This window comes from Bemisia tabaci, chromosome 4, assembly GCF_918797505.1.
Source record: "Bemisia tabaci chromosome 4, PGI_BMITA_v3".
Taxonomy (NCBI): domain Eukaryota; kingdom Metazoa; phylum Arthropoda; class Insecta; order Hemiptera; family Aleyrodidae; genus Bemisia; species Bemisia tabaci.
The window spans coordinates 26,694,513-26,719,173 of NC_092796.1; the positions used below are offsets into that span (position 1 = coordinate 26,694,513).

Here is a 24,661-nt window from a genome sequence, read left to right on the forward strand (position 1 = left end):
GGAAACGGGTGACTATCCGATTATGCGGTTTTCTTTTTTCGGTTCAGTATACCTTGTGCCAACAAGTTATATAAATATTCAAGCGTTATTCAGGTCAAAAAATATAAATTTTTCAGGGCAGACTATGAAAAATCAGTATCTGAAACTTGGTGCGTTAAAGTCTCTAGAGTACTTCTTGCGTCCTTTGGCACCAAAAAAGTTTTTCTTAAACTAACTTCTTCGCCCGCTGCGAAGTTTTAGGTGTTTCCTGAAAATTTTTTTTTCCGAGTTGGTGTATTTTCGAACTCACTGATTCAAATGTCATCTTAGGTACCTAATGCTATATTTATGCTCCCATATTTCACCCCTTGATGCCTGACTGGTAAAATTCACCACTTTTTGGATCGTTATGTACTTTTGTAGGTATAGTTATCAAAAGCAGAAATGTGCAAAGATATTTTTTTAGCAAATTTTTCAAGAAATATGCTAAGTGCCTCGTTACCTTTAACAGGATGTTTCCCAGAAGTTGTACCATTGTGCCACAAAAAAAAATTTATAAATTTGTGCGAATGCTGAGTTAAATTTTTAGCTTGATGGTTCATCTTCACATGGAAATATTTTTGGTAGAATTACAAATTCCACAATGAAAGTCTAGCAACACAGCTAACTTAGCAAAAGCCCTCATATTTCTTGAAGTCAGGAGAGGGTAATATTTCTCCCCCCCTCCTCCTAACTAGTTCCCCCAATGCTCCTGAAAACATCTCTGCTGAGCGCAAAAATCCTCAAACTCATCCCTCATCATCTGGCATCCCCATGGCTCAGATATAAATGAAGCCCCTCCCCCCCTTATTTTCCATCAAAATTCAAAATGTAAGTAGGTACGTTTAGAATTTGATTTCAATGCCTCAGAACGCTGCGGGGCCCCCACACAAGCTTGTGATTTCTCCAGATATGCTAAAGATTTTCCCTCCTTAGGTAATCCTTAAATTATATCAGAAAAATGTCTTGCCAAAGAATTTTGAGAATTACCCTGGTTAGTACTTGGTTTGAACTCTTTTAGAAATTTAATCCCGATCAAAAAGGTCAATTCCCTGAGCTGAGCAGTTTAATTTTTCTCCGAGAGTGAAATTTGTGCTTGGCGCCATTATGTGATGTGCAAAGAGTAGAGGAGAGGAGAGAGCAACAGAGTATAATCATGGAGTCCGAGCGAGCTTCATGCACGCTCCACCAGCTACTCCCGCTCTGTGATCGCCTGCTCATTCGTAGGGGGTCTTTGCCTGCAAAAACGCTCAATCATGCAAAGATAGGGAGCAAGTACATTAGCAGGGTTGCCGTGTTATCAGTTTTGGAGTCCCCAAATAAAGTGGCAGCCCTGTCAATGTATTTGCTCCCTATCTTTGCATGGAGAGTTTGTCTTGATGTAGAGGTGGACTCTCAGGATAGCGTGGGATATCCCCTCCATTTTGGCCTCAACTTGAGAGCTCTTTTGAGCTTGGGAGTTGATTTCAGAGAAAACTAGTGGCACCATCGTGTTTCTCGCGAACTTTTACACAAGAATTTACAGTCAAATCGCAAATTCCTCACACATGCAACATCTCCATGATGAAAACTTTCTTGATTTTTCTCTTCTGCTAGTAGAATACTTTGTATGAATGTTAAGCTATAGTCGGCTCGTCTCTCTTCGGAAAATAAAATAGGAGAGGAAATTTTGAAACACCGCCATGGCAATGGAGATACGTGGTTCCGCACTTTGGCCTTCGAAATATTCAAAGCTTTCTCGCGCGTGTAATTACGCTCTTATGTCAGCTAAGCGACGATCAGTGGCGCGTGGCATACTTTGCGATATATAGATATTGATCTGCCATTTAAACCTATGGAAAAGGATCGATAAACAGGTAATGATCAACTATCGATAATTCTCCATTTATAGCTATGGTAAAGAATCGATTATTAAGGTGATAGATGCGAACACCCTGTTTTTCGATCCTTTTCCATGGGTTTAAGTGGCAGATCAATCTCTAAATGGACGTATTTCTGTCAAACGGAACTAAGCGCCATCGGAGGAGGGACGTAGAGGGGGGCTTGGATTGGCGGCGGAATCGGGCGTCGGGCTCATTCTGTCCTACACTCGCAATGCTTTCCTATGGCGCTTAGTTCCGTTTGACAGAACGCGCTATCCGGCATTCTAAATTCTTCAAGAGGAACTCAATTTGGCGCTTAGTTCCGTTTGACAGAAATACATCCACATATCGCAAAGTATACGATAAACAGGGTGTTCGCATCGATCACTTTAAAAATCGATTCGGGGAAGTACCGATTGTCGCGATCATCCACGCTTCACTGCTGGCTGAGTATTTAGCTTATTTGCCATAAAACTTCAGGCCGGCTTTCATTCAATACTTCAACGTTGATCAGTTTTTTTTTCCTCTTTTTATTAACTCAGTCCACTGATGCTTCGAGTCGATGATCCTGAAGCAATCAGTAACTGAAGACATATCGACGGTGAAACTTTCAAATCACGTATCTCGTTTGCGGTGTTGCTTGGTGGAAAGTGCATAAGTGCAGTTATTGAAAAAAAATTGAGGTATTAATGAATTCTAGTAAAACTAGTCTGCAGGGCCGGATTTACCTACTTGCCGCCCCCTTCTCATTCATATTGAAACATCAATAAAAACCATCAAGTGAACGTGCCAGCGGGGGGGGGGGGGGGGTGCATAAAACGCGTTTGCTCGTGTTGAACACATGCTTTGGAAATGCCCTGTCAACACTACTAGCAAAAGTTCCGTAGTACCCAAGTTTCGTAAACCTATCTCTGTGTGGACAAGGCCTTTCATTCATGAGAAATGAACAAAAAAATTATGAAAGATCAAACATGAATGTTGTTTAATGATTTTATCTTCCGCCGCCGCGCCGCACAGACTGCACCGTGTTTGGCGCAATGTGTGAAGTATTCATGTAGTCTTGTAGGCGCACTCTACTGCTTATGCGCCTTGTCCTCCAAGCCCCTCAAATGAAGAATTGAAAACATTATTCTGTCATTTTAGATTCTCACAGTAAAGCCCTCCGCACAATGAAACGCGTCTCTTAGGGAGGCTGAACCGACAATTATTGTCGACACAAATTTTTATTTTGGCACATTTGATGTTAATTTCTTTAAATTTTAAATTTTTTGAGATGTCTCTGGAAGAAAAATTGCACGATAAAAACAACGGAACCACCTCTATAACCTCTAAGTTTGATACGAGCATCGATATGAGCTTTTATTTTGATCGACTCGCTCCACTGAGTGCCGCTACGCTGCTGGTGAGACGGTGAGCGTCTGAAGTCAAAACGCCTTCACTTTTGTGCGTATGCAACACGCACATTTATGGAGCTCGAATAGCTGCACCCAAGTTTTAAAATGAAATTAGTTTGGTATCCGTTGCATGCAACACTAACTGAAGCTCCGATTTTTTATCTAACAACTTAAATTAATTCCAGTGTTGCCTATTGTACCGATTAAGTAAACCATTACTGATTGTTATCGCGACATTGTCAATTTTCAGAGAAATGTATTATTTAACTTTATTAAAACGTTGCCGGCGCTCGAAATCGCAAAAAATTAGGTACTTGAGCATGATATGTAGATAAGCGAAATTTTAAAAGGAAAATAGTTATGAATCGCACGGGATTCGGAACCAAAAAGGACGACCTTCAGTCTTACAACAAAATTAAATGGATGGGAAGTTTGTAACACCACAGGCCGCAAAATACACGCGTAATATTTGATTTCTTAGGTGCAATGGCAAAACTATATAGCACTCGATGAATAAAGTCTGGTACATATGTGAGTGACGACTACTCAATTGTCCTGCTTTCTCCCCTGTGAAATGTGGGCTGCGTCTAGTTATTCCGTTATATTTACGACGCGACGGTCACTTTATCTATTAAAGACGCTGTATGAAAATCCTTTAGTTGCAAAATTTTCCGTAATAAGATATTGATTTCTGAGAGAACTTGTGGATATTGTTAATTTCTACTCTTCTCGTTGTTAGATAACGTTAGAAGCTGAACGCCGAAGGCGAAAGTGTCCAGATGTGCAAAACTCCTGCACTGTTGTAGGCTATGCGTACAGTCGGCGTGTAGGATAAATCACATACTGCCATTTTGAAGGCGTTTTGATCCCCACTGAGGATCGCTTTCAATGCCACTCCGTGCCGTGCATAGGACCAAAATGACCCGGATTACGTGTTTTCTACAAAATTAATCGAAGTAAAACAAATTGAGAAATAATTCCAATGGAGCTACATTATAGTAAAAAGGAGCACGAAGATAACCACTAACCACACGGTGCCTATTCGCATTCAACTTCAAATTAGGTCAGTGTTATTTTTGGTGTTCACAATTTATTCGGAAGAGATATTACGAATTGTTAAACGAGTGGACTTTGCAAGCATCATCTTGAGCGGCCTACTTTATATTTCCTCTTTTTCTTCTCTGGCGCAATATTGATAAGTTCCGGACGTCCCCAAATGAATAAAATTTAGATTTCTTGTGGGTGCGTCAACGAATAACGTAGGTATACTATGCATTCACAATTCACAGTATTTCTGGCCTCTGAAACCATCAGTTTTCTAGTTTTATACGATGGATTTGGTTCGATATCAGTTGACACTGAAAAATCTCATGAGCAGGACCGGATTTACCGACTTGCCGCTCATGGACCGCCTGTATTTTGCCGCCCCCTTCTCATTCGTTTTGAAACATCAATAAAAACCATCAAGTGAACGTGCCGGAGGAAGAGGGGTGCATTAGAAGCGTTTACTCGTGTTGGACACATTTTTTGCGAAAGCCCTGTCAGCTCTACTAGCTAAAGTTCACGGAACTTTGTGCGAAAGTTAAGTTTCGTAAACCTATCTCTGTGAGGACAAGGCCTTCCATGTATAAGAAATTAACAAAAAAATTATGAAAGAACCAACATAAATGTGGTTTAATAATTTTAACTTCCGCCGCGCCGCGCCAAGCTGACCGCAATGTGTTTGACGCAATGCGTGAAGCATTCATGTAGTCTTGTAGGCGCTATGCATCTCACGTCGCGTCGACCGTTGCTGACCGCACTGTGTTTGCCGCAATGCGTGAAGTATTCATGCAGTCGTGTAGGCGCTAATATGCTTTACATGCCGGCCGCCGCGCCGAGGGCTTCTCCTATTCATCTCAAGTTCTCATCATTGCTCTCTGCGCCGCGCTGCTCCAGGGCAAATTGCGTGTTTGGTTTCTCTTAACTCGACTTATTGAAGGTGCTGTCTTTTGTATCACCGAAAGACGACAAAATTATAAATTACTATACTCTCAGGAAATTTGAGATTTTGTCGCCTTCTCTCGTTTGTATTTTTATTTTTTGGAATCTGATTTTTTTTATACCTACATTTAAAAAAATTGCAAAATTTGCCGCCCCCTAGATTTGCCGCCATGGGCCGTGCCCCATGTAGTCACCCCCTAAATCCGGCCCTGTTCATGAGAAACAAGCAAACTTTATAGCTTGAGATTCATAATCATACAGAATACCTATTCTGCTTACAGATTAAAAATTTCAAGAGAGTTTTCGAGAAAATATACATTGACTATACTTCTCCCAAGAATAAATGAGAGGCTTGCAGGACAAAGCGTCCAAGTGCAGTTTTCGCTAATTCGAGAAATACGTGTTTGAAGTTTCGAAATTACATAGATTCTTTCTTAACCGATTTTTTTATGTTTAAAATTCGAAAGTTGGGAGCGAATCTTTCACAGAATATGCATTACTAGGAATAGTTTTACTTGAAATCATTAATATCTCAATTTTTTCGAAAACTGCTTTTATATCCGCACTGTCCTTCAAGCCCCTCAACTAAGTATTACAGGAAGTCTGCAACGTTGTAGACGGAGATTCGTGGTTTCGCACTTCGGTCATGAATGTAGGTACTCATGTTTTCGAAAAAAAAATTGAGGTCTAAGGTAGAGAGTTTCACATTGTAAGCTCCAGATATTCACCCAATTGTTTTTTCCTCAGTTTTTCTCTCTCTTTCAATGTCTCTTTCCTCTTATTTTCTAGTTATGAAAAAAAAAGAAAATCCGAAATTTGCCGCCCGATGCCATAGCACCGTTGTTGGCCCTCCCCTAAATCCGGCTCTGCAACACGGAATATTTTGTGTGGGATTCTAGGTTAATGAAAGGATTCAGATATAATCAGGATAAATCACCATTTCATAAAAGAATGATGCAAAGCGTGCAACGTCGCAAATCGAGGTGCGTACGTAGTAGTTCCACCCTTAATGGGATGAAATTGCGCGGGTCTGTTTTTGAACGCCGATGGTTGATGTCGAAAACCGGTGCCAACACCAATGACGTAATAATACCTAATAGGCGGCAACACCGGTAGATGATTCAAGAAAAAGGCAATTGGATTTTTAGAAGCCGTGCGTTGTTGTGCCGCAATCTCAGGAAAGCTCACGTTGAATTCACTGAAATTTTACTAGTTTCTTATCTCTTATTGTCCACTAGTTAACATGTCGAAAGAAGAGGCGTAAGTATTTCAGTCCATTATCTCATACTTCCTTTCTTTTTGTGATATTTTCTGATGTTCGGACGTTGTTTATATCCGAGTCGCCATGTTCGTTTCCTGCCTTTGGCCGGTCAATTCTTTATCGATTAACGGCGTGAGACTTGCACGTTTCTTTCATTATTCGCTTAAATGAGCATATATTTCCCTTCCAAGTAATGGTTGACCATATTTTCTACTTTAGCTCCATTCTTTCGTCGCCCATTATCCCCCTCACCAACATCACTCCAGGATGAAGTAATACCATGCCTCCTAATCATGCCATGCTTGTCCATTACTTGCATTTACTGAGGCCTAACAATTTCGAATGAAACCCAGAACAATGTTATTCAGTCAACTAAAGTTCTGATTTTGCGCTGCACTTAACGTTAAGCAAGAACCTGATGTTCCTGATCATCTGATCATTCCTTACCACTCTTAAGGACAGGAAGGGACATGTGCCGTGCCAGTATCAATTATTTTGTAGACTTTTCCTAATTTGGTTGCCCAGTTTTCATGGCTCAATATTACAATTTTTATGCCATGTAGATCTAATCATACGCTCAGATCCTTTCTCGGTCCTCTAAAGTTCTTATGCCCTTGAATCCCTAAGTTTCTTTTGCATCGCTTGGTGTTGCCGACCAAGACCTCGGAGGAATTAAAGGCAGCAAATCTCAGAGAGCTCCTCAATCAAAACATGATTCTATGACCATGGCAGCTAACCCATCATCCGAGTCAATTTTAATGTTCGAATTTTTTTTTCTTTTCAGAGCAATTCCCCCACCCATTATTTGGGCTCAGCGATCCGGTGTTGTTTTTGTAACAATAAATGTAGAAGACTGCAAAGATCCAGACATTAAGATCGAAGAAGACAAATTTTATTTCAAAAGTGTAGGTGGCGTGGAGAAGAAATTATATGAAGTCACAGTTCCACTATATAAAGAAATAGATCCAGAAGTAAGTTATCTCTTTCGAATTATGAAACTAATGATCAAGTTATTTCCTATCACAGCTCTAATGAAGGAGGAAGTTCTGCTTTTTATGATTTTTTCACACCTTCAGCGGTATAGAGGGTTTTGTGCAGTGATGCTGAAAGTTCCTAGCCTTCCCGTATTTCAAATCGGTTACTCGGTTTTTCATGTGGCTGCAATTGCATGATTGAAAAGTTTCTATCCTCAGGCAAGAAATGATGAAAAATTACAGGCATTTTAATTACATTTGTTTTGCTAAGTTTCAATATTGATTACTTTTTTTTTCTTCTATATAATTTTTTTTCATAAATAAACTTCTGATTCCGATTTTTCTCTTTTCGATTCTTATCAATGAGAAATCAATTCTATTTTTATTTCTTTCCTCCAAATATTTATGATTTGAGGTACATTTTCCTCTCTAGAGCCAAATGATTTTTGTGATAAAGAAAGAAAGAAAATTTGAAATCACTAGAAAGCGTTTTTCAACGATCGATAAATGAACCATTGCAGGAAGCAACAGTAATTCATTTACATAGTTTTATTATCTTATCCAAGTGACGGGGATTGAACTCGCATGTCAGATGATTTTGTGATGCTTCAGACCGCTCATCCATTGCTTGGACTGAAATTTGAGCAGTGAATCCTACGTTTATTGAGTAAAGCTAGTGCAAAGGCCACTTAGCCACTGCGCGTAGTAGCAACAGTCGGGGAGTATTCTTTTGGATCTGGTTACTTTTATGTTTACATCATTTATAGTGAAATTATTGTAAAAAATTGTTCATTTTCAGTTCTTTGCGTCGAATTTTTGATGTGAAAAGTAAGGAATTTTTGATAATTTTGGTCAGAGAATTTTTTTTCTCCAAGTTTGTAGCCCTCCTGTTTTACTTTCTAGTTAACCATTCAACCATCGACCTACTATCATCTTGGCTGTTGAATTAGTATAACACGAAGAGCTAGTTATTTTATTTTTTAACGGTAACTTGATTGATTTCAGAAATCAGTGAAGCACGTTCGTGAACGACAAATTGAATTAGTGCTTAAGAAGAAAGAAGACAAAGGACCATACTGGCCCCATTTGACGAAAGAAAAGAATAAGTATCATTGGTTAAAGGTCGATTTCAACAAATGGAAGGATGAGGATGATAGTGAAGACGACATGGAAGGCATGGAAGGAGGAGGCTTTGATGACGTAAGTATATTCCATATTTTGGTTTTTTCTAATAAGGAGACCTCATTGTGCCAGAAAATGTTCCCACCAACATTATTTCCCATGATAACTACTTTTTAAAGCACCCGTTCCATGCACAGACTAGAGGCTTCAAAGAGGCCCATTGATGGAATTTTTAACAGATTCCTTTCTAAGATCGTTAAACTTGATGCTTTGAAGTGAACTGATGCTTGAAGGTATCTGATGCGTTCAAGACACATTTTAGATCAGATCTTGAAATTTTCTGCACAGATATGGCTGAGAAATTTTAAGAATTAGTGGCAGTTTGAGAGTCCCAGTTTGTGCCTGAGACAAATGCTTAAAACATATGATTTCTCACAGACTCAATCAAAATTCCAGATGGAAATCCTTCTAAAGGAATTCTGTCATCAAATCTTTTTAGGAAACACCTCATATCTCTACAGAAGTGTTGACGGTAGTCAAAATTCTCGTCGCATTTGGACTGCATTAAGCAAAAAGGAACCAAGCCAAATCAGCCATTGCCAAATTTAATTGGACAATTTAATTTTTTACATGAAAACGATAGTGCAGATTTTGTGCAAATTTTAGTGAATTTCTCGCATAGTGCAAAGCATATTCTATAAAATTTTTGAAGGAATCCACTCCAACGTTTTCATACAAAAATTAGATTGCCAAATGAAATTTGGCACTAGCTGATTTTGGTTCTTTGGATCTTTTCTGATACATTGTAATGATTGCATTTCCCTCCGACCTATGGTGAGTAGGAGTTTTTAAATATAGTTAATAGCTTAATTTTATTTTGTAATTTTCTTTCTTTCAGCTAATGCGATCGATGGGTGGAATGGGAGGTATGGGTGGAGGTGACGACAAACCTTCATTCGAAGGAATGGATGACGAAGACTCAGATGACGAAGATCTTCCTGACCTGGAAGAGTAACAGTGATAAACTTAACACCAATTCCATTTCCAACCTTGTTTTTTGTATAGCTCCGCGAAAGAAAAAGCGCAGAATGATCAGAAAAGTGTGTTTCTGAACATATGTCTCCGCTTTTCCTCACTTCTAAATAGTTGTACTTGTATTTAGTTTTTTCTTAATTTTTCTTTTTTTTAAACTTTTATCCAAGCCTTTGATTCTGAAGTTAAGTAAGTGTAATCATTTGTTAATTTGGCCTTAAACCAGTGTCATTACATATATGTAAAGCCATCCTTTCCGTACTCATTTTCAGTCGTTTACATTGTTGTCTTTTGAGCGGCAGTAAGGTTTACGGAACCTTTAGAAAATCTACTCTTAAATATTAAATATGAAAGCCCTGTCTCCACTCGTCAGTTTTTTCGCATGTGTGCAACTTGCACCAAGTGATCCAAGGGGAGAACTGTGTGGAGAACCAAACTCATGGTTTAACTCGATTTCTTCCCTCTGTATTTTGTTTTTAAATCTATAAATTTTTTTTTCTTTCATTCCTCAGGCTTTACCATGTCCTTCTTGTGTGGATAAAATAACCAGTTAATTCTCAGGTTTATGACCACTTTTCCCCTGTGTTCTCTCACATTGGAAAGCATATAGATTTCATGATCATAAGTAAACTTTAGGAGACAGTGATGAAGCTAGAGTATTATATTGCAGATATTTCTTTCCCCTTCATTTTTTCATTTTGAATAATCGACTGTTAATTTTTATCCATTACAGTTCCGGTTACTTAGGTTTAAAGTTTGTTTATAGTTCAGCCAACTTTTAAAATGGCTTAATTTACCCTCTAGCTTTCCATGTTCTAGAACATGATCGTCTTTAATTTCAATGAGCCCATCAACTGCTTGCACAGTAATTCATTAAACTGTGATTAAAAACTCTGTTGTGTTAGATTTCATATCTATGAGATCTCTCCAATTCTAACTTTATTTAATGCTACAAATTGCCTCCTCCCCTTTAAAACTCTTTCATCTCAAGAGCGCAGTACTTAGTATGTGATCTTCAGTTGATAGTCCATCTCTGTCTCTTGAAGTTTTCGAGTAAGAAATCTGAAATATCTGTTTCTCATTGGAGTTTATTTTGTTTCATCACGCATAATCACCATTTTTTTTAACAGTTTCCTACTGAAGGCAGCTCAGTTTTCTCAGTGAACTTTTTTTTTGCCCTGCAGTTATGCCAACTTTTCCAATGGGAGTAATTTTACTTCCAGTGGGGCTCTTCACAGACAATAGTAGTTAAGCACTTACACTTTGTTTCGGGGTCCATGTGAGCAAGTTTGATGGCACCTTTTCCTTGCTCTTCCAAAGATCTTTCTTTCCCTCAGTTTTTCAGGGTTTTTTACGGAACTTTTTCTAAAATTATACATTTTTCCAACTCTGTTATAAAATTTAAAAACTCTCCATTATTTATGCACCAAGGCAGTTCTCTTCTCATCTGATGAGATAGTGCATTTGCTCGTCCACAAACTTCCAAGATTCATCTTTTTCTTTCCAATTTCTTCAACCATGATGTCGATGAAGAATTTCTGCAGTCATGCTTAGTGAACCACACTTTATTTCTGAAAATGATGGCTACCTTCGAGACTTGTATGAAATATGTGGTTAAGATCAGTGTACGTTTCACAACTGTCTATTCTTTGTTTTATTCGAATTTCTTTTTTATGCGTGAATAAATTTTTACACCATTTTCCAGTATTTTCTTCCCATATTTCATTCATATTTTGTTTTCGGGACATGTTCCTAACAACAAGAAATATCCATTGTATTAAAGGGGGGGGGGGGGGTCTTGGCAGTCATCAACTGGCCTTTTCAACGCAATAGTGAAAGATGTAATACATGCATCTTAAAGAGCAAAGGGATTAAGAAATAGATGATAAAATGGCTTTCTCCCATCCTCAGATCCTCAAACTTTTATATATTGTTTCTGTACTTCTGACATGCCTTTCTCTGAAGGTTTCAACCTCAGGAAAACTTGCCTATAAGGGCAGTAGAATTTGTACGTTGGAATTTTCAAAATGGCATGACTCTTCACTATATTAATGAATGAGGTGGTAGTTGTAAGAACGGCACCAGTAAGAAAATGAAGACCCTAAAGAGACTTGTTTGAAGTTTCAATACAATGCCAATTAAAACCTGATGCAGTTTGAATCATGATTTTTCAATATTGGTAAAAATAGTATTATATCGAAGTCGCAATATTCTGTATTATTTAAAAGAAAATAATGAAACCGAGTTTGAAAACTAAGTGTCAAAAAAGATTAATTTAGTTTTTGTTCCAACTTGAGAATTTATTGTTTTCTATAAACTGAGGCACCGAATTTGAGACTAATGAGAAGTTATGAGGAACTTTAAAGTAAGGAAGGAAAAGGTTATTTTGTATGCCTACAGTTGGTAAATTTTAGTTAGGAAATTTATGAGATAGTCTATGATCAAGACTTGCACTAAAGCTTGATGGCCGAAGTGTGAAACAACGCATCTGTTACGGTGGTCAAAAACTTCCTCCCCTATTTTGTTTTTCGAAGAGAAACAAGTCAACTTTACAGCTCGACAGAATATTCTGCTATCCAAGAGGAAGAATTAAGGAATTTTTCAAGTACTTTCGTTATAACTACTTAGTTTTCCAAAGAAAAAATAAATTATGACAAGCTCAGGAAGACTAACATTCCTAACAGAGATATGTAGCTTAAAACTTAGGCGATCGTTCTATATTTTTCTACCCACCATCTCATGTCAAGTTGGGCTTGGGATCCGGGACAAAACTTCCTATACATTTTTATTTAACCCCTAGGTGCTCGTGCCGGGTCAAATTGACGGAAGGATTGCTCAAAACACGTGCCTAGCGGGCCATATATGGGGTCATTACTTACATAGGAGTTTCAGATAAAGGTCCACAAATACATCATAAAAGAGATCAGACACCAATTGAAAAAGAAAAAATGGAACAACACAGCTGAAAATAGGAAAGACTTATACTGGCCTCGTTTTTTTAGCCTTTCGCCCCAAAGCGAAATCGCTGGCAGCACAAATCGGAGCTTTTCGAGCTTATGCCCTAGGCAATCGCGCCTTCAATTTCGCAGATGCAACACGGGCATTCATCAAGCACGAATAGTTGTATTTGCGCCGTCATCAACCTTTTACCCTGTTTCCATTATTCCATTTATCAATCGAAAAGGTTTTCCGTCCAGCCAAAGCGTCCAGCACTTATTTTGTTCTTGTAAGCCAGAAAGCCGTGGATGCAATAAATTTTTCCCGAATTAACTTCAATTTCTCGAAGTGTGGAGTTGTGGATAAATCCTTATTTTGTAGACACTTACGCAACATTGCGTCTGCATTATTTACTAATTGGCACCGCGCACCGATTTTGACGTTTACACTTTTTCTGGCTGAGCTCCTCCGAAATTTTTCTGTCCGGGCTGTCCTCACACATCTAAATAATTTTTTCCCCGTGTCTCCTCCGTAATTAGAAACGTAAGTTATCACTCCAGTTTCATCTTAACAAAAAGTTAGCGTTCTTCAAGCCTGTTATCACTCAGCATTTGTGTTACTCCAGTCCGTCTGTGTCTGAGGGTTGTGTTGTATCTGTCAATTGTTCAGTCCCTTAATCCGGCTCTTCAATCGAGTAAGTACTCTTGTCCTCATGAAAAATCCGGCGTTCTCTTCAAGTCAACGCAACAGTCTGTTTAGTCCGTTTGCATTTTTGCTCAAGCCTATCTTTTTTTACTTTTATCAAGGCTTGTTAGCTGGTCTATGAGTGTTCCGCTTGACAGGTCTTGAAGGATTACTTGACTGCAGCTTTTCTCATCATTTCCCCACGAACCACCTTTTCAGACAGCCATTAGGCTGGGAGTAAAGTTCTCCTAATTCCAAGTGTCCATGCACCCTCCAAACTTCATCTTGCAGGACGATGTATTAGCGTTGCCTCAACAGAGACAATTTCAAAATCCTGCTGATGATCAGGACGCTATAGGTTAAAGGCTTTTCATATCATACAATCTGATTGTTGGCATGTTCCCATTCATTTGATTGTTTCTGTAATATACCGCTTGACTTTTCATCAGTCAATTGAGGCGGGGTCAAATTATTATTAATATCTTGCACATCAACATTTTCAACCTGCTGATAAAAACCTATCTTTCGAGGTTGCACCACTCCACTAGGAGATTGGTTGTCTCATGTCGCAAGCAATTTGTTTCACAAGCCAGACACGAGGGGCTTGGAGGACAAGGCGCGTAAGTGCAGGTTTTGCTATTTCGAGAAATACTTGTTAAAAGTTTGGAAATTACGTCGATCCTCAAGGTGGGAAGAAAGTGCCAACTGACTTCGATGCTGAAAAATTGGAATTTGGGAGCAAATTTTCCATAAAACCTGCATTAAGATTAGTAATACTAGGAATCATTTATATCTCAATTTTTTCAAAAACTGCACTTATATGCCTTGTCCTCCAAGCGCCAAGCCCCTCACATACAGCAGTGACATACCTGCTGGATGAACTGCTCAACTTGCCACGAATGGTATGACCAGAATATGGGAACATGAAGGTTTTTACTTTCATGTTGAGTACTTTTACTTTTAGAATTTCTCTACTGTGCCCTTAAATTGTGCTATTCTGGCCGTGGAAATCAGTTGTACATTTTGTTAAAATGGTAATAAAGTCAATGAAAGAAGCATTAGAATCATCAAGCACAATAAAAAATTAATTACCTATATAATGTATATTTCTTTTCCAGAAATTGAAGAATGGCCCTTGTAAGCTGTGATACTTTTGTAGTTTTACCTCCATTAACTGCTCATGGAGGGATTATTTTTGGCAAAAATTCTGACCGCCCTAAAGGAGAAGTCCAGGAACTAATCTATCAAAAACCTGAGTCATATCCTGCTGGTAGCAAAGTCATGGTAAGTAAGGTCCTCTTTAAGTGTGTTCCGAAACGAAAAACAGCATTTTTTTTTCATAATTGTTAGGTATTTTTCCACTCATATCTAACTATAGTGTATTAGAAAATTTAGTGGTGTGGTTGGAGTGTCAACACAGGATGAAAGCTCCTATCTTCATTCCATTCCCTATAATTTTCTTGCCGGCTGTGCTCAGCTTTGTTGCTAAATTTACTTGATGGATATGGAAACTATGAACTAAAGTAAACTTTTAAGTTTTTAACTAAAGTTCGAAACTTTTAGAAAGTTAGAAACCTTATAAACCTGACAGATTTTTTCCTTTCTCTTACCCTCCCATCTCCTACAACAAAAATTCAATGAGCAAAGTGCAAAACCACCTATCTTCATTGTGGTGTTTCAAAATTTCTGCGCCCATTTTATTTTTCCGAAGAGAAACAAGCCAACTCTGTAGCTTGAAATTTACAGGTGGTATTTTGCTTACAGAGAAGAAAAATCAAGAAAGTTCTCAAAAAATTACATCGACTAGTTTTCCAAAAAATAAATGAAGTATGACAAAAAGACTTGCAACAATGCAAACGGAAATATTCAGTTTCGCACATTGGCCATCCATTATATATAACTAAGTACAGAATCATGAATCATTAGCCCCCTCCTACCCCCAAAACAGATATAAAGTACTGCTTAATTTAGAGGTCAGTTGTATTCTCTGCTTAGGTTATGCTACAACATAGTCAATGTTAGTGTTACTTAGTTATTTATCTTGCCTGCAGTGTACCTACATTGAAATTGAGCAAGCAGAAGCAACTCAAGGAGTAATCTTGAGCAAACCAGCGTGGATGTGGGGAGCAGAGATGGGAGCCAATGAAGCAGGAGTTGTGATTGGCAATGAAGCTGTCTACACCAAACTTCAATCCTCAAAAGATGCTGAGGAGAAACTCCTAGGGATGGATCTTGTCAGGTATAACTTTCAGTATCCATAAATTCAGCTGATGAGCAAAATTAATTATAACCGTCGCCAAAAAACAAAGTCACCAAAGGACTGGTATTTTTGAGAAATGCTTATAAGTTGTGACAAAGGATTTTGCGTTTAGTGTGAAACGAACAACCCAGCATTCTTTTAATGAAGTGAAATTCTGTTGGATGAAGATCATTGCTTTGAAAATTTTGGAAATCAAAGAAATATTTCAGGAATCTTTGTTCTTATCTAAATAATTTGCTGTCATGCTCCGTAAAAAACACCTTATCAGCATTTGAATATTAAGCTTAATAATATTCAAGAAAGTTATTTTATTTGCTGGAAGTCTTTCAAGCGCCCTGCTTGTGGGGAAAGATACTTTTAAGCGCGCTGCTTTTAGGGAAGGAAACTTTTAAGCGCGTTGCTTTTGGGGAAGGAAACTTTTAAGCACGCTGTTTTATATGCTGCAAGTCTTTCAAGCACGCTACTTTTGGGGAAGGAAGCTGTTAAGCGCGTTGTTTTATACAGAGGCGCAATTATAGAAATACAGCAAATTTTGAGGAAAGCAAATTATATATTGGGGAAGGCTAAGACTTTTCTGCACCCTTGAGGTACACAAGGCTTCAATAGTGAAAGTGTTATTGATGGTAAGTAGATTTTTGCCTCTTAGAGAATTCTTCCCTTGTCACTCCTTCCTTTGTTCAAAAGATTAAAATGCTTTATTAACTGATTGTGCAGGCTTGGTTTAGAAAGAGCGAAATCAGCGGATGAGGCTGTCACTATAATCACTACTCTTCTTGAGAAGCACGGACAGGGTGGACCTTGCTCTGATACGGATCCCGATTTCACGTATCACAATTCGTTTCTAATTGCAGATGCTAAGGAGGCCTGGGTCCTAGAAACAGCCGGTCATTTATGGGCAGCTGAAAAAATTAAAGGTATTTGTAGTATTTGTTTATATTTATCATACTTGCTCATTCTAACATGAACTTTTGTCAGAGGGGATTTAGCAATTTCGTTAATAATGCTATAGCAGGGGAATTATGATTGAAAGCTGTACAACGTGTAAGTAAAAAAGCCAAAGTAAAAAAGTCTAAAGCTTGTGGTGCTGTTTTTTGTCTTGGTTTGTTCAAGTCTGTCTGAGTTTTGCACCGAAGTTGTCTGCAAATAGGGAAATTGCATTAAAACACACAAAACCTAACAGTATGATTGACATTTTCAGAGATGAAATAGTTCTGATCCCAATTTTGGGATTCAATCTTGTATTGAAGGAAACATTCTTTTATCGAATCGTGTAGCGCTTTCTTTCATGCCCATAACTTGTTTTTTACACTATGTTCTAACCAACATGTTTGTATTACAGAAGGATACCGCAATATTTCTAACTGTCTTAGTCTGACCACTAGATTTGATAGATCTTCTGCTGACTTAAAAGAATATGCCAAAGGAAATAATCTCTGGAATGGGGAGGTAATTAATATTCACATTATGTAACTAGCAGTTTGATCTTGTGTTCATGTGCTAAAGACCCAATCAATTTAGCATAGTTTGACATGGGATAGAAGTTTCAGGCAAACAGTTTGTTTTATCAATGAGGAACCAAGGAAACAAGAATAATTTGAACAACAGAGGTAAATTACATTGCGCTGATAAATGACAAATGAAAGAGAGTTAGGAAAGTAAAATAAAAAATTTAAACTCAAAATCAAACATTCAAAACGCCTTTAGCAATACAATTTCAGTAATTCATACTATTTCTTTTTAAAATATTGAAACGAAAGGCATCTTTATATCTTGAAGAGTTAAAATTCTATGGCATCTACGATAGCTCATAAATTTTAGATGTAGATGTATGTACCAACTATTTCCTGATATTTTCCTAGCCATTATAGCATAGACTATCAAATCCTATCATTATCATAATTAATGTATTTTATGTGTCTCGAGTTCCTGTGAAATTTTATCCCATGCATTTTTTGTTCGGTTCAGCTCTTCTCATTATAGTTCTTTAATTTTACAGGATGAGTTCAATTTTAAGAAAATATTCGCCAACCCAGAAACTAGCTGTGATCGTTTTGAAAAAGGCTCCGAGTTATTAGGAAATCTAACCAAATCAAACCAATTTAAAACGAAAGACATGTTTACAGTTTTACGGGACAAAGATTCTGGCATTTGCCGAAGCACAGATAACCCGTTTCCAACAACTGGATCCCAGGTAAAGATCGAGTTTGGTTTTTTTTACCTCTCGTTCATTTACATTTCTGGAAAAATGGAAATGTATTCACTGGTAATGCCATAAAGGTTGCCAGTTGAGGGATAAAGCCTGTGGTAAATTCTGAAATATAAGAGGATTGTATTCTCGCTGCGATGGGTCAGTTAAGCTAGGGAGGAGTTGGCCTGCAAATTGTTGCTTTCCACAGTTCTTTATAAAAGAAAAATGATGGGCATGAAGAAATCGCAAGGAAAATCGTCCCTGCAGGGAAATAACACTTTCTTTTACAAGATCCTCTAAAATATGTTTGAGCAGCCTGGTTCTTTTGCACAATCTTTTGAATTTCCGATTCAAATATGATCGATGGCTTAGTTCATGTTTACGGAGTAACTACCACGATGCTGCTGCTGCTGGAAGCGTTGTTGACGTGTCATTCAAAGTTAGGTGTGTAAGAAGTCAGCTCTGTGATGTTCTCCAAGTTGCACCGCACACTAATTAAACTTGAAAAACATTCAGAAAGAAATCGCCTGTCAAAATTGCACAGCCTAGCTATAACCTCCTGTTGATCAAATACAAACGCTAATGTTGCCATGTATTCCTCCGCTCTTTTTTCTGCTGCCATATTGATCGTGGAGTGTAAATTCAAGAGCAATGAGCTTGCAATTCAAATCTCGTTTTTGGCTTCCATATTTTTTTCCCTTTCGAGTGAACTTCTCTCATGGTTCCTGCCACAAGAAAAAGTTTGGGAAAAAATAAGAAGCTTAGTTCACTTAATACTTACAAATGACACCATAAAAACAATTTAATCGGTCAGTTACAAAAGGGCTCAGCGCCAAAGACGAGAATTCGAGGAAAATGGTTGTGACCATTTTAATTGACCCTTTATAAATCTCAGAGCTCTAAAATATGAAAGTGATGAATTAATTAATCACATTATTAATTGATCTGCAATTGAAAATGGGTTGGTTTATACAGTTTCTACTGTTTTTTTCGTATTTTTATATCTGGAGCTTGAGCCCTTTTGTAACAGACCGATTTAATTGACTTAACTATCCATTTGTTCTTCGCTTTATGAATGGGATTAAAAACTAAATTTTTCTGTTTGGTAGTAAAAATTAATTTTCGTTGACCATTACTGTCTGCACAGTTTTACCATTCTGACTGAAAAATAGAAAATAATTTTGCTCTTATTTTGCAGGTGTCTCTTTTATCCGCCGCAGGAAGTCAGAAACCACATGTCCATTGGTTCACTGCAACACCTGACCCATCTGTATCAGTTTTTAAACCGTTTATTTTCACCCCCAACGTTCAAATTTCACAACATACTGTTAGTCCTATCATCGAAAATGATCCAGCCAAGGTATTACCTTTCCATGCTCTCTTTTTTTGTCTATCATCTGAATCTCTTTCTGTCTTTTACCAATCTGAATTTCAATTAAACTCATCTTACAAGATGGGACGGTGATGGTTAAAATGTCCAAAAAGAAATGTCCAGTGTAAAAAGGTGTCCAATATAAAAAAAGTCGACGAGTAAAAAATATCCATGATATGGACTTTTTGACTTTGAGCATGTTTGTACTTTGGACATTTATCTTTGGACATTTTGTCCTATTACTGATGAAACAAGACTCTTCGAGACCATCTATAAATCACACAATCCACTTAGAAATAGCCAGGATAGCCAGAAGAGAACTTGTTCATTTGCGTTCTTACTTAAAATAAGCATGATTTATTTTCTGTGGAGGAAAATAGCTTTGGGCCGAAGTGCAGTAAACCTCGAACAATTCATACTATTGTGGCGGTCAGCCAGTTCGGATAACGGCAAATTTGGATAATCCGAAGTCAGTTATGTATCAATTTTTTTTTAAATATAAATGGAAAGTCGATGCAATCAATGCAAACTACCTTATTTTTATACTTTAGTTCACAATATTAATGTACAAATATTGAGGATACTTATACAAAAATTTATCTGGTATTTACTTATTTCAAATAATCCGTGACTTTCTCTTGCGCACGGCCAGCAGCCAGTTTTATAACTGCTATTCTTCCCCAATCACAGAAGCACTGAGTATCCGGGAAAGTAGCCGCTTCCTGTCAATGGATATATATTCTTGCCACTTTTCAATCACCAAGAGAAAGTGAGGAATACGTTTTGAACAAATGAGTCCAGCTAATCCGGAGTTCGGACAATCTGAGGTTTACTGAGGTTTATGAGGAAAAATTAAAGGAAAGCACCCAACGTCTTGTACATCTCAAATATGATGTCACATTTTACTTAATGTTTTTTTGATGTTGCAGGTGGTACCTCGTTTTCAGCGCAAGGTTGATAGAGCACATTTGTTATACAGACTTCATGAGAGTGCAATTGAAAAGCAAAAAACTGCTGGTTTGACAGAACTTAAGAATATGGAGACTATCTGTTACACGGAAATGGAAACTCTCCTCAGCAACGATACGACCTTAGATCTATCAGAAATGGACGATTTGCTCAAAGACGCTGTTGAAACTGAAGTGAAATTTCTTAGATAATCTGCTTTCAATTTATAATGAAGTGGCAAAAAAAGCCATTCATCACCCAATTTATTTACTGCAGCTGTGCTTTTCTATAAGCTTTGAAATGTGTATCTTTATTTATGTATTTATTCACAATTTACTTTTGTATTGTTTATATAACATCACAATTGTTCAAAAATCATAGCTTTTTCTTTCGTCTTTTTTTTTCGGAAAGTCCAACTTTAAATCACCGTTCAAATTTTTCATGTGCTTCTGCATGAAAAAGTATTGTTTCTTGTCATAATTATCTGGAGCACGCTGAATAGTTCCTGTCGAATTTTATTTGTAATTTATGTGTTTAGCAAAAAAAAAAAGGAAAACCTGTAGTCGATGACTTTCTCATTGGCACGTTGGTATTATGACTAGTGCAGTCTAGTAATGTTCTCAGGCAATAAAAATGCTATCTGGGTCTACTACCAAACTCATTGTGAAGAAATTGTTATGAATGCAACTTACATGTGCTGCTGATCATCAGATTTGTTGCGTTTCTTCAGAATAATGTCGGAATCATCGCAAAAATTACCATAGTCATCAATATGTTAACTATCATTTTATAGATCAGCTGACAACATACATTGAAAAATTTATGCACCAAAAACCTACATTCCCATCAGTTTAGTAAACATTTGTGTTTTTGTTTTAGTAATTTTGAAAACCCTAAAAAATTAATCTGAAACCTACTTTTCTATTATTGTTAATGATTTTCTCTGTGATTTTTGGAACATTGATAATGACCCAGTCATTGCGCTATGCTGTAGCTTTAAAATATGTTATATTTTAGTGTAGTATCAATTTTTATAATTTTATACCTCTTTTATTCCTTTCCTTATTGTTTTGTGTTTATATTACACCGTAACTATCAGATTGTGATACAAAATTTTGAAAGTTTCTCCATGAGTGTAGAAACTGATTGGTGCAGTGATACTCGATTCCAAATTTATTCATTTTATATCTCTCATTTTCATTACTTTCCCTAATTTTTAGTTTATTTTCCTGTTCCTTTCAGCTCCTCTAAGGTGGTCACTACTTAATGTTGTAAAATCCCTTTGAAGGATCTAAAACACAATTATAATTGTAATTTGTACCAAAGATTGTAAGATTAGTGTGTTTCAGAAACTTGAATTTTATCGTCTTAGAAGCCTAAACTCAAATATATTGAGGGGATAGGTTAAGAATTAAATTCTTAACTAAATATCGGTGTAATCCTTTTCTTCAATCGATTTTTTTTACCTTATAATATGTATGAAGGAAAATTTATAATCTGTGATTATTTTCATACTTAATTTTTTTTATTTGTTAATGCACAGGTTTTAGCTTCGCTTAAGCAGCTCTCACATGAGCACGCAGTGGTTGATCAATTAAGAGCAAATCTGAATGTGGTATTAGACATTATAGTCTTTGTATTCCTACTAAGCTGCACTTTCCTAGAAGCTCCATGCGGAGAAGACATTTGCACCACAAATTTTGTTGCATACCTCCTTGATTTTCAATTTCAATTGAAGCAGCTTTCAGAGAGTACTTATTGCATCATCAGTGGCGTAGTGTACTTTGCGATTTATTGATTTATCTGCCATTTGAACCCATGGAAAAGGATCGATAAACATGGTATTAGCAACAAACGCCTTAATAATCGATTCTTTACCACAGCTTCGAAAGGGAAATTATTGATAATCGATTAATTTTTCCCACCTTAATAAAAGACGACCTTATTAAAAGATAGGAAGCACAGGGTTTCTGAATTATATCAGCTCTGAGTGTCAGATAATGCGCTCATCCAATTACGAAGTTGCACATCTTGGGGTATTTCATCCTTTTAAAAAAAACTTGTGTGCAGTTTTTCTTGAAATTTACTTGCTCATTTAAAAACATCCACATCAAAGTTCAACGAAATATTTTGACTAGTTTTCTTTGAGGAGGATGTAACACCAATGGAGATTTTGGAGTCGCAAAGAAAATATGTAATTTTTTACCGCAGTCATCAATATTTTCTCCCTAAGGACACATCAGCTACTTAATCAGATTTCACCCTTTTTTTTGTGTTGAGCCTGTATTTCACCACCCTCTTCACTTATACCCGCCTGATTGCATCATATCTTTCCTTTATGTTCCTTCAATGTGATTTTACTTTTAAGGTTTTGCATGGTACGAACATTGGGGAAATGTTGAATTATACCTCAGGGAGACTCTAACGGAGACATCTGAGTGTTGTTCTAAAAGTCAGTTTCTTTATGTTAGAAATTGAAGTTAAATGGTTTTTGCATTTTCTGTGTTATATCTCCTGCTCTTGCAAAATTATTAGCCTGTTAGAAGCTGCTGAGGAGAATCCTGTTTCTTTTAGTAATCCCCCACTCTTTCTTTTAACAACACAGAAGAAACGATAAGTTAGCATAACTTCGGACTGACCCTGGTACTTCAGTGTGTATACTTAGAGGTTGATGCATGATTTTCATAAGTTTGAGCATACCTATATGTATGTTATTTTTTTAAGTTATTTAGTAATTAGCATAGGCTCTTTACATTGATTTTATACGCATTTTATCCCTTTGAAATCCTCTTTATATTTAATAAAGTTTAAACTTTGTACGTTGAGCACCTCAGAATATTTATTTATTTCTTCTTTTTTCGCTTTTTGACTGGGTCGTAGCTGTATTTGTCTAGCCTCAAAATTACGGATCAGTTAGATGTCAGAAACAAGAGTCAGCCTTCTCCTAATTTCTTAAGGAGTCCTTTGGATAGTTTCTTGCCGTGATGTTTTCAGTCATGCAAGAGAGGGTGCTGCGAATGGCTAAAAGTGGCCCACCCAAACTTGGTGAGATGATTGTATGGGTAACTCTGGGCCTGGGTCTGACCGAGTTCCAGCCAAAATCGCAGGGAATCGAACGTTCCACTTTTTTAAAAGTTGAAACCTTTGAAAATGTCTAATATTCGCAAGGTGAATAAAGAGCAGTTACAACCACATAGTTATACTAAAAAAAGAGGAAAATTCCGATTTATAAGTTAAAAGTATATGAAAAGTAATGTAACAACGGTTAAATGTGCATTTGTAGATGGTTGGGATTGCCTTAAAACTTGTCAAAATGATGGAAACCTAAGTAATATCGATTTTGAAACGAGACACCATAAGCTTTGCAACTGCCATACTCAACCGCAGTGTCTCAACCTGTAAAAATTCAAAAAGTCAGTTTTGACTCCAAAATTTTAGTCAATTTTCTCAGAAGTTCACACTAACTTGTTATAATTTTCACTGATGACTCCTCCGAAGAGAGGCATTATGATGCGTTTTTGATTGAAAAGGCGTTTCACTGTTCCAGCAAACACTGTAGTATATACAAATAATGAAGGTGGAGAAGAAATTTTAAAGCAGTAATTATTAAAATAGTACCTTTATTATTCAGTATATTTTCTTTTTTAATAAAAATTCATGATAGGTCAGACTTTGACAGAGCTTACAAAAATTATGGAATACATCTAAGTAACTTATTTTCTTATGCAAACAGAATTTTAGTTGAATATTTGAATCAGTTGCTCTGCTCTCAGAATCGTATTTTGATGCTATATCCTTATAGCTTTGCTAAAAATAATAAGATCGGTACAAACAGCACTTTCCTGTGTTCAATATTAATCGAGATACTGCACCTTGAAAAAGTCAGTATATGACATCATCCACCGAGGTGTGACGCCTTTGGTTTCTTCCAATTTGCTTTCATCAGAGACACACAGTTGCAGTAGTTACTCAACGTGAAACTCGGATGAAAGCTAGGAGAAAGAAACCAAGAATGTCACTACCGTGGTGGATGACGTCATAAACCAAATTTTTTAAAGCACAATACCTCGTTTAATATTGAATGTGGAAAGTTGCAGTTTGAACAGATCTTAATACTTTTGGCTGATCTACAAGAATCAAGCATTAAAAGATGACTCTGAGCCCAGCGCAATTGACCCATTACGAAGAACACTTTCCAAAATTCGAGCTGTAGCTAGCACAGACAATAGTTTATTTTCATGTTGAATCCATCATAAAAATCTCTGCTAAGACCATCTCAGTGCCTCAGCAAGTCCTCTCCCTGGAAGTTCTAAAAACTTAAATAATCTCATTTACAACTTAGACGTTTAAGGGCAAAGAATATAAGTGAGCAAAATCTTTGTTAGCTAAAAGACTTATCACAATTCCCTGAAATTATGATATTTTAAAAACCAAATTATTGGAAAAATCAAATTTGAAAATCACAACAGAGTGCCTCCAGAAATCAATTACATACTTAAAAAATTTGAATAAAAGTTGAACAAAGATTTAGGATTCAACCAGAGAGAGAAAAAGCTGATAAGCAGAATTTATGTCTTCTTGAAAGCCAAAGGTTGAAATGCTTTCAATAATTGAATAAATAAAAAA

General features: G+C 37.0%; 2 protein-coding genes across 3 annotated transcripts; both read left to right on the forward strand.

Moving 5' to 3' along the window:
* Positions 1-6,358: 6,358 nt before the first annotated feature.
* On the forward strand, positions 6,359-11,345 carry p23 (cytosolic prostaglandin E synthase). The gene is made up of 4 exons (XM_019062387.2): positions 6,359-6,517; positions 7,303-7,489; positions 8,498-8,692; positions 9,513-11,345. Exons 1-4 carry the CDS (start codon positions 6,501-6,503, stop codon positions 9,627-9,629), a joined length of 516 nt encoding a protein of 171 aa, XP_018917932.1. The 5' UTR covers positions 6,359-6,500; the 3' UTR covers positions 9,630-11,345.
* Positions 11,346-12,944: 1,599 nt separating this feature from the next.
* Positions 12,945-22,860, forward strand: LOC109044483 (secernin-3). Of its 2 annotated transcripts, none has more exons than XM_072299584.1 (8): positions 12,945-13,126; positions 14,386-14,551; positions 15,319-15,506; positions 16,242-16,441; positions 16,867-16,973; positions 17,524-17,718; positions 18,914-19,075; positions 20,017-22,860. In XM_072299584.1, exons 2-8 carry the CDS (start codon positions 14,396-14,398, stop codon positions 20,245-20,247), a joined length of 1,239 nt encoding a protein of 412 aa, XP_072155685.1. In that variant the 5' UTR covers positions 12,945-13,126; positions 14,386-14,395; the 3' UTR covers positions 20,248-22,860. The 2 variants fall into 2 exon arrangements, with proteins under 2 accessions (XP_072155685.1, XP_018917768.2); XM_019062223.2 differs by having other exon boundaries at positions 12,946-13,277.
* Positions 22,861-24,661: the final 1,801 nt, after the last annotated feature.

Excerpts from the sequence above, each read along its gene's own strand:
- p23 (XM_019062387.2), top strand. Across the intron at positions 7,490-8,497 it reads ATAAAGAAATAGATCCAGAA|AAATCAGTGAAGCACGTTCG; the intron begins GTAAGTTATCTC and ends GATTGATTTCAG. Across the intron at positions 8,693-9,512 it reads AAGGAGGAGGCTTTGATGAC|CTAATGCGATCGATGGGTGG; the intron begins GTAAGTATATTC and ends TCTTTCTTTCAG.
- LOC109044483 (XM_072299584.1), top strand. The coding sequence starts at position 14,396 with ATGGCCCTTGTAAGCTGTGATACTTTTGTAGTTTTACCTCCATTAACT. Across the intron at positions 14,552-15,318 it reads CTGCTGGTAGCAAAGTCATG|TGTACCTACATTGAAATTGA; the intron begins GTAAGTAAGGTC and ends TCTTGCCTGCAG. Across the intron at positions 17,719-18,913 it reads TTCCAACAACTGGATCCCAG|GTGTCTCTTTTATCCGCCGC; the intron begins GTAAAGATCGAG and ends CTTATTTTGCAG.